This window comes from Drosophila gunungcola, chromosome 3R, assembly GCF_025200985.1.
Source record: "Drosophila gunungcola strain Sukarami chromosome 3R, Dgunungcola_SK_2, whole genome shotgun sequence".
In the NCBI taxonomy this organism is placed as follows: domain Eukaryota; kingdom Metazoa; phylum Arthropoda; class Insecta; order Diptera; family Drosophilidae; genus Drosophila; species Drosophila gunungcola.
The window spans coordinates 18,760,242-18,771,357 of record NC_069139.1 but is presented as its reverse complement, the minus strand read 5'-3'; the positions used below and the strand labels follow the sequence as shown (position 1 = coordinate 18,771,357).

The 11,116-nt window shown below is 42.7% G+C and overlaps 3 protein-coding genes across 4 annotated transcripts; 2 read left to right on the top strand and 1 right to left on the bottom strand.

The window, feature by feature from the left end:
• The first annotated feature begins 253 nt into the window (after positions 1-253).
• On the top strand, positions 254-3,264 carry LOC128259273 (WD repeat-containing protein 36). Its single transcript, XM_052991571.1, has 2 exons — positions 254-1,531; positions 1,594-3,264. Exons 1-2 carry the CDS (start codon positions 364-366, stop codon positions 3,219-3,221), a joined length of 2,796 nt encoding a protein of 931 aa, XP_052847531.1. The 5' UTR covers positions 254-363; the 3' UTR covers positions 3,222-3,264.
• Positions 3,265-3,932: 668 nt separating this feature from the next.
• On the bottom strand, positions 3,933-7,192 carry LOC128264081 (dnaJ homolog subfamily A member 4). Of its 2 annotated transcripts, none has more exons than XM_052999399.1 (3): positions 7,032-7,192; positions 4,661-5,776; positions 3,933-4,555 (listed from the first exon to the last, which is right to left on the bottom strand). In XM_052999399.1, exons 2-3 carry the CDS (start codon positions 5,759-5,761, stop codon positions 4,445-4,447), a joined length of 1,212 nt encoding a protein of 403 aa, XP_052855359.1. In that variant the 5' UTR covers positions 5,762-5,776; positions 7,032-7,192; the 3' UTR covers positions 3,933-4,444. The 2 variants fall into 2 exon arrangements, with proteins under 2 accessions (XP_052855359.1, XP_052855369.1); XM_052999409.1 differs by lacking the exon at positions 7,032-7,192 and adding an exon at positions 6,200-6,390.
• Positions 7,193-7,660: 468 nt separating this feature from the next.
• Positions 7,661-8,146, top strand: LOC128264088 (28S ribosomal protein S21, mitochondrial). Its single transcript, XM_052999423.1, has 2 exons — positions 7,661-7,931; positions 7,991-8,146. The coding sequence occupies exons 1-2, from the start codon at positions 7,785-7,787 to the stop codon at positions 8,105-8,107; spliced, it is 264 nt and encodes an 87-aa protein (XP_052855383.1). The 5' UTR covers positions 7,661-7,784; the 3' UTR covers positions 8,108-8,146.
• The last annotated feature ends 2,970 nt before the right edge of the window (positions 8,147-11,116 follow it).

The following is an 11,116-nucleotide window of genomic DNA, read 5'->3' as shown; positions in this document are numbered from 1 at the left end:
TTGAAATTGAGTTTTTTTTGCATCGTATTGATTGGGTATAAAGCAAAAATATACTAAAAACTTACAGCACCCACTGGGTTGCTGAACTGCTAAAATTTTAGCAAGTTGAATTTTGTATAATTTATAATTAATTTTAAGAATGCTGCTGAAATCTTTTCGCGCCACTACTCAACACTTTTTTCACAACTAGAATTCAAATACCCTCATTAAAACTTTTAATTTAATTTAACGTGGTATTTTTCACCCGTTCAAGCTGCGGTCACACTGTTCCACACGTGTTTCGCCCGTAAACAGTTTTTGGCATGTGAGATCGTTCAATTCCTTACAGAAAATCAAGGAAAAGGGGACAAATAAGACGATACGATGACACACCTGCGGACGGAGGAAAAGGCGGAGTCGGAGGAGCCAGCGGAACGGGCATCCGTGTTCAAGGAGAGCAGCTGCATCTTCCGGCGGAATCGGGCCCTCGGCTACGTGAGCAACCAGGTTCCGGCGGTCACCCGTTACATTCAGCGCCGCCGAGACACCTTGCTGATCACCTGCATCGGCAGATCCTTCCAGGTGTACACCGCCAACCATTTCCGGCTGCTGCACGTCAGCGGCCTGCATCCGGACGAGATCACGGCCTTGGCCACGGATCGCCTGCACACGTACTCGGCGAGCAACAAGTGCATCTACGCCTGGCGGGCGGGCAAACACATCCGGCACATTTACCGCGGTCATCAGAAGGATGTCCACCTTCTGCTGCCTTTCGGCTCCAATTTGATTGCCATTGATCGCGACAATGTGCTGAAAGTGTGGAATATACCCACCGAGGATGTCTATCTGGAGGTGCCCTTCCGCACCGAGGAGTTCCAGATCACCGCGGTAACCCATCCACCCACGTACATCAACAAAATTGTGCTGGGCTCACAGCAGGGTCAATTGAAGATCCTGAACATTAAGAAGAACAGTGTGGTGTGCACTTTGAGCCATCACGAGAGCAGAATAACCTGCATTGAGCCGTCTCCTGCTTTGGACGTGGTGGCCGTGGGCCACGGCGATGGAACCATCATCCTGCTCAACCTTAAGTTTGACGAGGTGCTGATGAGCTTCCAGCAGGACTGGGGACAGGTCACCAGCCTTTCCTTCCGCACCGATGGCCCACCCATTCTTGTGTCCGCTTGCAGCAATGGTTACATGGCCTTCTGGAATCTGGAGGAACGCAAGTTGGCCGGTCAGCTGCAAGCGCACGAGGAGCCGGTGACCACGGCCATTTGCCTGCCCAGCGAGCCCGTGGTTTTCACCACCTCGCCGGACAACTCCATGAAGATGTTCGTCTTCGACATGCCGGATGGTGGGGCCAGACAGCTGAGGATCCGCGAGGGGCACACGAAGCCACCGCTCTGCATCCGCTACCACGGCAGCTCGGGAGTGTCCATCCTCTCCTCCGGCGAGGACAGCACAATGAGAGTGTTCTCCACCATCTCCGAGTCGCTGAACAAGAGCATGGGCAGGGCAACCTACAATCAAAAGGCCACAAAAAAGAAGAGTACGTCAATTGTTAAATCTTCTGTTGAGAGTTTCTTTTTCATAGAGAATTATTCCTTGCAGATCGCTTCCAGTATGACAAGTTCGGTATGCCGCCCATCCTGGAGTTCACATCGGACATTGCCCGCGAGAAGGAGTGGGACAACATTGCCGCCATCCATGCGGGCGTCATTCAGACGACCACCTGGTCGTTCGACAAAAACCGCATGGGTGAGCACCGTCTGGTGCCGCAGCAGTTCCAGAACAGCAACCGCACAAACTTCCAGAGCGAGACCACGTGCATTGTGCTGTCGCATTGTGGCAACTTCGTGATCATCGGCTACAGCAGTGGCGACATCGAGCGCTTCAATATCCAGTCCGGCATTCATCGAGCTAGCTATGGTTCTCCGGGTCACAAGATGGCAGTGCGCGGCTTGGCCACCGACAATCTTAATCAGACCGTCATCTCTGGCTGTTCGGAGGGTCTGCTCAAGTTCTGGTCCTTTAAAGGAATTAATTCATTTAATTCGTCGGTTGACAAGCCCCTGGCCGTGCTGCGCCTGGCGGATGGTATTGCCCTTATGCGACAGCACCGCGAGAGCTCCATGGTGGCCATTGGCTTGGAGACCTTCAAGGTGTTTGTGGTGGACATGCATACGCGAGTGATTGTCCGCAAGTTCGTCGGCCACACGGCCAAGCTGAATGACCTGGCCTTCAGTCCGGACAGTCGCTGGCTGATCACTGCCGCCATGGACTCGACGATCAAGGTGTGGGACATACCCTCCTCTTACATGGTGGATCACTTCCGGGTGGAGACGCCCTGCGTATCGCTGAGCATGTCGCCCAATGGCGATTTCCTGGCCACCGCTCATGTTGGCCTTCTGGGCATTTACCTGTGGGCCAACAAGACGCTATTCAATCAGGTATCCCTGCGCTCCATCGATCCCTTGGAGGCGGCTCCTTATGTAGGATTACCCACCAACGTGTGCGATGCCATGGAATTGGAAGACGGCATGCAGGAGCTAGAAATTGACGAAGAGGATGAGACGAAACTAGGGGAGTTAATCGATGCCAAGTATATAACTCCAATTCAGCTGTCCGAGGATTTAATAACGCTGTCCGGTCTGGCTGCATCTCGTTGGCAAAATCTATTGGATTTGGAGCTGATCAAGCAACGCAATAAACCCAAGGCGCCACCAAAGGCTCCCAAGCAGGCTCCATTTTTCCTGCCCACTGTTTCGGGACTAGAACTGCGCTTCGATGTGCAGAATGGACAAACGGAGGAGGCCAACTCGCGAATCCGAAAGGCTTCGACGCTTAACAATCTTACTGCCTTTGGACAGCTGCTGGAGGAAACTTCTGATACACAAGAGTTCGCTCCTGCTGTGGCCCACTTGACGCAACTGGGTCCCTCGATGGTGGACTTTGAGATCAAATCCCTGCACCCGGAGGCTGGAGGAACCCTTCTCGCCATGCTACAGTTCCTCAAACTCGTAGAGTTTATGTTCGCCACCAATCGGAACTTTGAGCTGGCCCAATCCTATTTGAGTGTCTTCCTGCGATCTCACGGTCTCGGCTTGACGGATACTCCGGAATTGGTAAAAGCGCTGCGCAGTGTTTCCCTGAAGCAGCAGGAGTCTTGGCAGCGAGTGGAGGAGAAGCTGATCTACGGCACTGGAGTCGTGGCTGCACTCCGAAATTTCGCACATTAGTTACTAGCTTCTACAACATTTTGTTTGTAGATTTAACATTGAAATTTTGTAAATAAATTTACAAGAAATTTTAAAAGTGAATCATGTTTTATATAAGTTCTTTTCGGGTATTTGGATTGATCGTTTGAGAATTCAGCGCAATCTATACGCATTTGGACAGGCAAGATTATATATTCAAAATCTTGCAGATAAATTATAAAACATTGAATTCCCTGCATTAAAAATAAAGATTACAAAAGTGGTCCCATGTCATATAAGTAATTTTCTGCCTGTTGTAGGGTTTTTGTTTCAAATCTTTGACAATCCAACGCAAACTAGACGTAATTGGACATGCAAGATTATAAACATAATAACTTGACAGCAAAACTAGGATGAAGTTCAGAGAATTTGTCATAAAAAACTGAACTCCCAGCATTAAAAACAAAGATTATCAAAACTGATCCCTCTCCCTCTACTTTTAAGGGTTCAAAGTTACGCTCATTTGCTTTTCATCTCCTACTTATCCCAGATAGCATTTTATATAGTGTACCCAGAAATGACAGTCATTTATATTAATCACGCCAGGCACTTTAACGGCTGCTATATGCTAGATATCTGAAATTGGCATTAGGCAAGTGATTCACACCCCAGATGACAGTGCAGTGATAATGAAATCAACCAGATAACTGGGGTAGGTGAAACTGGATGTATGGAAAGAACAAAGTACAGCGATTGAGTTGAAATTGTGTATTAATTATTTATTTGTTATATCCGTTTAAACTAACGCTTTTATTTATGCTGGAATTAAATAACTTAAACTTGTTCCTAGACGTGTTCGCTGGCGCGGACTTTAGATACGGTTCTAGTGGCGGCTGATTTTCCATTTCAGTTTAGTTTCAGTATTCGTTTCGATTCTTTGACAATCCAACGCAACATAAACGAAAAGAAAAATGTCCCATTGGTTTTCAAACAACCACGCGTTATAGACATAGTGCATATATCTGATAAGTTCCTTTGATTTATACCTAAATATCGTAGCTTGCATGAAATAACTTTAGATCTCGATTGGTTGGGTCTCCTAGTGTGTGTTGAATGGTGTGTTTGGGTGCATTTGGGAGTTCTTCGGCCATTGCAAGCGCAGTTACAGTGTTCCGGGAGCTGGTTTACATATTATTACTGCTGGTTGAATGGGGTATTATTAGGGGCGTGTGTGTGTCCGGGGTTGCAACACGCAGCGGGGGCGCTTAACTCGATGTGCACTGCTGGACGCGAGGGCCATCCTGATAGCCGCCATCGTCCTCATCGTAGGCCATGCGCTGGTGTTGCTGGCGGCGTTGCTTGGGATCGAAATCCTCCTGCGGAATAAAAGACAATCGTCAAATTAGCAATGCCATAATATTGACTATAGATTCTATTAGTCTAGGGGCTGATTAACCATATTCCAGACTCCCGAAACTCACCAAAACCGTCTGCTCTGCATCGATTGGAATGTCAACCTCCGGCGCCGGCGGAAGGCACTGTTTGAGCGTGGGCACCACCGACGGATTCATCACCTCCGGAAAGATAACCTCGAACTGAATGATCAGCGTGCCCTTCTCCATGGGGTTCTTGAAGATGGGCATGCCCTCCTCGGCAATGCACTTGGTCATCTCGTGCCTAATGACCTCGCCGGGCTGGGTGGACACAATAAGATCGCGATCGTCCAGGGTTTTGACGATTCGCTGGAATCCGCAGAGGGCCTCGACCAGCTGCAGCGGCATCTTCATCATCAGATCCTGGCCGGCGTGCGCAAACGTCGCGTGCTCCTTCTCGTCCAGCAGGATAATAATATCGCCCGGCTGAGATTCCGGCTCGTGATCGCCTTCGCCCGTGAACACGATCTTCTGACCGTCCCGCATTCCCTTCTCAATGTGCACTTCGAGGACCTTGCGTTCCCGCACCGTTTTCCGACCAAGGCAGTGCTTGCAGCGGTCCTTCTCCTGGATGGTTTCGCCCGTTCCCGAGCACTTGCGGCACACCTGTTCAATGTGCTGCATGATGCCGGGGGCGATCTGCTGGACCCGGGTCTCCACACCATTGCCCCGGCACTGCATGCACTTCTCAATGCTGCCCTTCTTGCCGCCGCGTCCCTCGCACTTGTCGCAGATCACGTTCTTCTGCAGCTGCAGCTTTCGGGTGGCTCCATTGTACAGCTCCTCCAGCTGCACGGACATCTGGTGCACCACATCCTTGCCACGTCTCTCGCGCCGCCGTCCACCGCCGCCACCACCGAAGCCGGCGCCGAAGAACTTCTCAAAGAAGTCCATCGGATTGCGGAAGTCCCCGGAGTCGGCACCTCCCTTCTTGATGGCCGCCTCGCCGCCATCGTCGTACACCTGTCGCTTGTCCGCATCGGACAGCACCTCGTACGCCTGCGAGATGGCCTTGAACTTCTCGCCCTCGTTGGGATTCTTGTCGGGATGGTACTTGAGGGCCAGCTTCCGGTAAGCCTTCTTCAGCTCGTCGGGTGTGGCGTTGGGCTTCACGCCCAGCAGGTCATAGTATCCAGTCTCCTTGACCATTTTGTTGGCTGTTTACTGCAAGTAGAAGCAGGTGGGAGGAAATTACTACCAGACTTTAGCAGAAAACAAGACTAATTGAAATAAAAAACAATTGCTTTCGATTGCAACACTTTTAAAACTAAAACAAACTAAAGATTTCAACCACTACAGTGGTTTTGCAAACAATATTTTTAAGAATGTATTGCTTAATTAAAGCCAGAGTCAACTGGATTTAATAAATATCGGGTAAAAATAGATAAGATAGATAGATTATATTAACATATTTTGATAGATCACAAAAAATGCAAGAAACCAAAATTTGTTTTATTGTTTCTATGGCATTTTTAAGTAGAGTTAGAAATGCTTTTTAAACAAACTATAATCGACATATTCTTCATATTTTGCGTTTTATCGACCTCCTTTTTTTTTGCTGATTGATAGGCTAGTCTAAGCATTTACCGGTTTTCATTTAGATTTTCTGAATCTTTTGGCTTGACCATCTTTATTGATTTGTACAGCTGTCTTGATTTTGGCACAGTTTTTTCTCACTGCATGTGGGCGGTCGAAAGGGGGTGAGGAATTACCGGAAGCTAGAGCCCGGGTTTCAAGGTCGGCCCGCCGCCATGTGTTTTGCGAAAATAACTGCGACGTTTTCTCGACGATTTCTAGAACTTTTTCCTATTTCAATACGGCGAGCAGCTGACACTCTCTTTTCTCCCCTCCACCGCTTCTTCCACGGTTTAGCGTACTCACACATACACACAGTTTCTAGAAATTTTCGTCACACGATGCAGCCCTGGCATGCGAACGGCGACCGCAAAGCGAAGAGCGTGATAAAGAAAAACGGGAAAGAGTACCAGACAAAGGGGAAAGGGCAGGGACTCGAAAATAAAATGGAAATAAATGCAAACTGCTATTGATTTAAGCTAAATCAATGGGTAAATCAATTATAGTTTTACCAAAGAAAGTCGAGCACACATATACACACCTTTGGTGCGTTTGTATGGGTACCAACATGTGCCGCGCAAGACGCTGCGTCAGAATAATTCGTTTGAACAAAGAGGAGGCGCAAATCCAGAGAGCCATCGATTTTGCAAAACTAAGGCCAAAAAACGAAGCGAAATCTTTGGCCGAAATCAATTATCGCTGATTACTTAACGGGAAAAACGAGAATCAAGCGAAAAGGAAGTGTCTACCAAGTGCACACGCACACGCACACTCACACATTTGCACAATGCAAAGCGAAATGGGCAAAATCAGGTGGAATTATAGTTAACCCACCGAAACTCACCTTTTCCGCGTGTCGTGTAGTGTCTAAAGCAAAATGGGCACTTTAGCAGCTGGGTTCCGTGAGGTTACACTTTTACAACAATTTTAATTCACTTCGAACACTTTTCAACAGCTTACTATGGCCGCCACGCTAGGAAGAAAATTCAAGAACAGTGTGACCAGGGGGACAAGACGAAAAATACATTAAATTATACAGACCTAAATCGTGGATAGGAACTGTGACTGCAAGACCTGTTTAAAAATAATCTTACAACTTTTAAAAGACGTAAAAACAGCCAAGCAGCGTTGGGACAAGTAAGAGACACTGTATTTGTAATCAGTCAAAGTTGTATATTATTTAATGTTTGTTCGAGCCAGATCACCTATTTCAAAATAAAAACGTTCATATTATATGGAGAAAGCTATCTCAAAGTTTCTTTGGACTTCTGCTATTTGTACGCATATATAGAAAAATGCAAATTATTAAAACACATAAACATTTTAAATGCAATTTTTTTGTGACATACAAAGAAACTGACTGTTTCAAAGTCGATTACTTTAAAGGTGGCGGAGCAGAAAAACTTGTTCAGTGATTAGTTATTCAGCACTGGTCAGTGATCATGTTCTGGTGAACGCGGCCAATATTCACCAGCCCTGCCAAGGGTTTTTCGTCAGCTGTTTCGGCCTTTTCGATTGGTCACACTGTTTCCGAAATTGGTTATTCAATAAATATTTATTAAGTTACGATTTAATGAAATAAAATTGGATTGCACAAATGAGGCACGTACAATTCCTGGCCCGCACCGTCCTCGTGCAAAACAACAATGTGGAGGAGGCGTGTAGGTTGCTAAATCGAGTGTTGGGCAAAGAAGAGCTCCTCGACCAATTCCGCCGCACTCGTTTCTATGAGAAGCCCTACCAGGTAAGATTCTACATTTATTGTAACATTATATTATTTATATATAATTTATGGTGTTTCAGGTGCGTCGTCGCATCAACTTTGAGAAGTGCAAAGCCATTTATAACGAGGATATGAACCGCAAGATTCAGTTCGTTTTGCGCAAAAATCGAACCGAACCTTTTCCAGGATGCAGTTAGTCGATGTGTTGTAGCGTGTTTTTGTGGCAATAAAATCTACATAACTTGTAAGGAAAAACTGAAATTGTTTCACTAGTGTTAATCCGTTGGTAAGCTTAAGATTGCCTTTCTAACTATTGGGTTGCTAATATGGAGATTAAGAATTCCTGGAAAGACCAAATAATTGAAAACAACTTTTTTGTACTACACACTTAATTTGAGTCCAATTACTACCAAATATTATAAAAAAAACGTATTTGCTTAAAAACTCAACAAATGCCATAGTTACTAGTTGGCTTTTAGTTTTCAGCCTTAAGCTTTATATAAATAAATAATCAAATTACCAAGTTGCGTTTTCAATTTTTAAGTAAATAATTTCTGGAAATACAAAAATTAAAATAAATTAGTTAATTATTATTTGTTCTTTGATCTTTATACCCTTAAGGTATAAATATTTGTATAAATTCGTCCAGTGCACTATTGTTTTCTCCAAATATAGATTTTTAATTTCCTCGTCAAAACTGGCACAGTAATAAAAAAAACAAGAAGGAAAGCAAACTTCGGCAAGCCGAAGTTCATATACCCTTGCAGCTATTGCATTAATTAAATACTTTTGAAAACATTTAAATTATGATTTACTTGAGTATGTGCTGAAAAACATTGAAACTATGATGATTTGCAGCTCAATTATTAGATAGTTATTTTATATATTTTTATTATTTCTATGGGAGCTATATGCTATAGACGTCCGATTTAAAAAAAAAATTATACCATAATTCTGAAATAATTAAACATTGCTATATGTCAAAAAACTAAATAAAAAATTTTTTTTTGTTTTTTTCATTTATTTTTCCGATTGTTCCTATGGGAGCTATATGCTATAGATTTTGATGAAATTTAAACCGTAATTCTGAAATATTAAAATATTAAACTATATCGAAGAACTAAACAAAAAATTAAAAAACAGCGAAGTTATAATTTTTTTCATTTAGTTTTCCGATTGTTCCTATGGGAGCTATATGCTATAGTCGTCCGATTTTGATGAAATTTAAACCGTAAATCGGAAATATTTTACCATTACTATATGTCGAAGAACTAAACAAAAAAATTAAAAAACAGCAAAGTTATAATTTTTTTTCATTTATTTTTCCGATTGTTCCTATGGGAGCTATATGCTATAATCGTCCGATCCGGCTCATTCCGACTTATATACTACCTGCAATAGAAAGACAACTTTTGGGAAAGTTTCATGCAGATAGCTTTAAAACTGAGAGACTAGTTTGCATCTAAACGGACGGACAGACGGACGGACATGGCTAGATCGACTCTATATAATATATATACTTTATAGGGTCGGAAACGTCTCCTTCACTGCGTTGCAAACTTCTGACTGAAATTATAATACCCTCTGCAAGGGTATAAAAACTAATCACAAATAATATCCATTGAGTAAACATCCGGAGGAGCGTTTGCTGACTTTACTTTATGACGAAGTAGTTTTATATGTTTGTTCTAGTTATAAAAAATTTGAAGGCTACATTATCATAAACTTTTTATACCCTTGCAGAGGGTATTATAATTTCAGTCAGAAGTTTGCAACGCAGTGAAGGAGACGTTTCCGACCCTATAAAGTATATATATATTTTAATCAGCATCACTAGTAGAGTCGATCTAGCCATGTCCGTCTGTCCGTCTGTCCGTCCGTCAGTCCGTCCGTCTGTCCGTCTGTCCGTCCGTTTATATGCAAACTAGTCTCTCAGTTTTAAAGCTATCTGCATGAAACTTTCCCAAAAGTTGTCTTTCTATTGCAGGTAGTATATAAGTCGGAACGAGCCGGATCGGACGACTATAGCATATAGCTCCCATAGGAACAATCGGAAAAATAAATGAAAAAAAATTATAACTTTGCTGTTTTTTAATTTTTTTTAGTTCTTCAACATTTAGTAATGGTTTAATATTTCAGAATTATGGTTTAAATTTTATCAAAATCGGACGACTATAGTATATAGCTCCCATAGGAACAATCGGAAAAATAAATGAAAAAAATTATAACTTTGCTGTTTTTTAATTTTTTGTTTAGTTCTTCGACATTTAGTAATGGTTTAATATTTCAGAATATCGGTTTAAATTTCATCAAAATCGGACGACTATATCATATAGCTCCCATAGGAACAATCGGAAAAAAATAAAAAAAACTTATAACTTTGCTGTTTTTTAATTTTTTTTTTTAGTTCTTCGACATTTAGTAATGGTTTAATATTTCAGAATATCGGTTTAAATTTCATCAAAATCGGACGACTATATCATATAGCTCACATAGGAACAATCGGGAAAAAATAAAAAAAACTTATAACTTTGCTGTTTTTATACCCTTGCAGAGGGTATTATAATTTCAGTCAGAAGTTTGCAACGCAGTGAAGGAGACGTTTCCGACCCTATAAAGTATATATATTCTTGATCAGCATCACTAGTAGAGTCGATCTAGCCATGTCCGTCTGTCCGTCCGTCTGTCCGTCTGTCCGTCCGTCTGTCCGTCCGTTTATATGCAAACTAGTCTCTCAGTTTTAAAGCTATCTGCATGAAACTTTCCCAAAAGTTGTCTTTCTATTGCAGGTAGTATATAATTCGGAACGAGCCGGATCGGACGACTATAGCATATAGTTTAGTTCTTCGAGATATAGTAATGGTTTAATATTTCAGAATTACGGTTTTAATTTCATCAAAATCGGACGACTATAGCATATAGCTCCCATAGGAACAATCGGAAAAATAAATGAAAAAAAATTATAACTTTTCTGTTTTTTAATTTTTTGTTTAGTTCTTCGACCTATAGCAATGTTTAATTATTTCAGAATTATGGTATAAATTTTATCAAAATCGGACGTCTATAGCATATAGCTCCCATAGAAATAATAAAAATATATAAAAATAACTATCTAATAATTGAGCTGCAAATCATCATAGTTTCAATGTTTTTTTTTAGCACATACTCAAGTAAATCATAATTTAAATGTTTTCAAAAGTATTTAA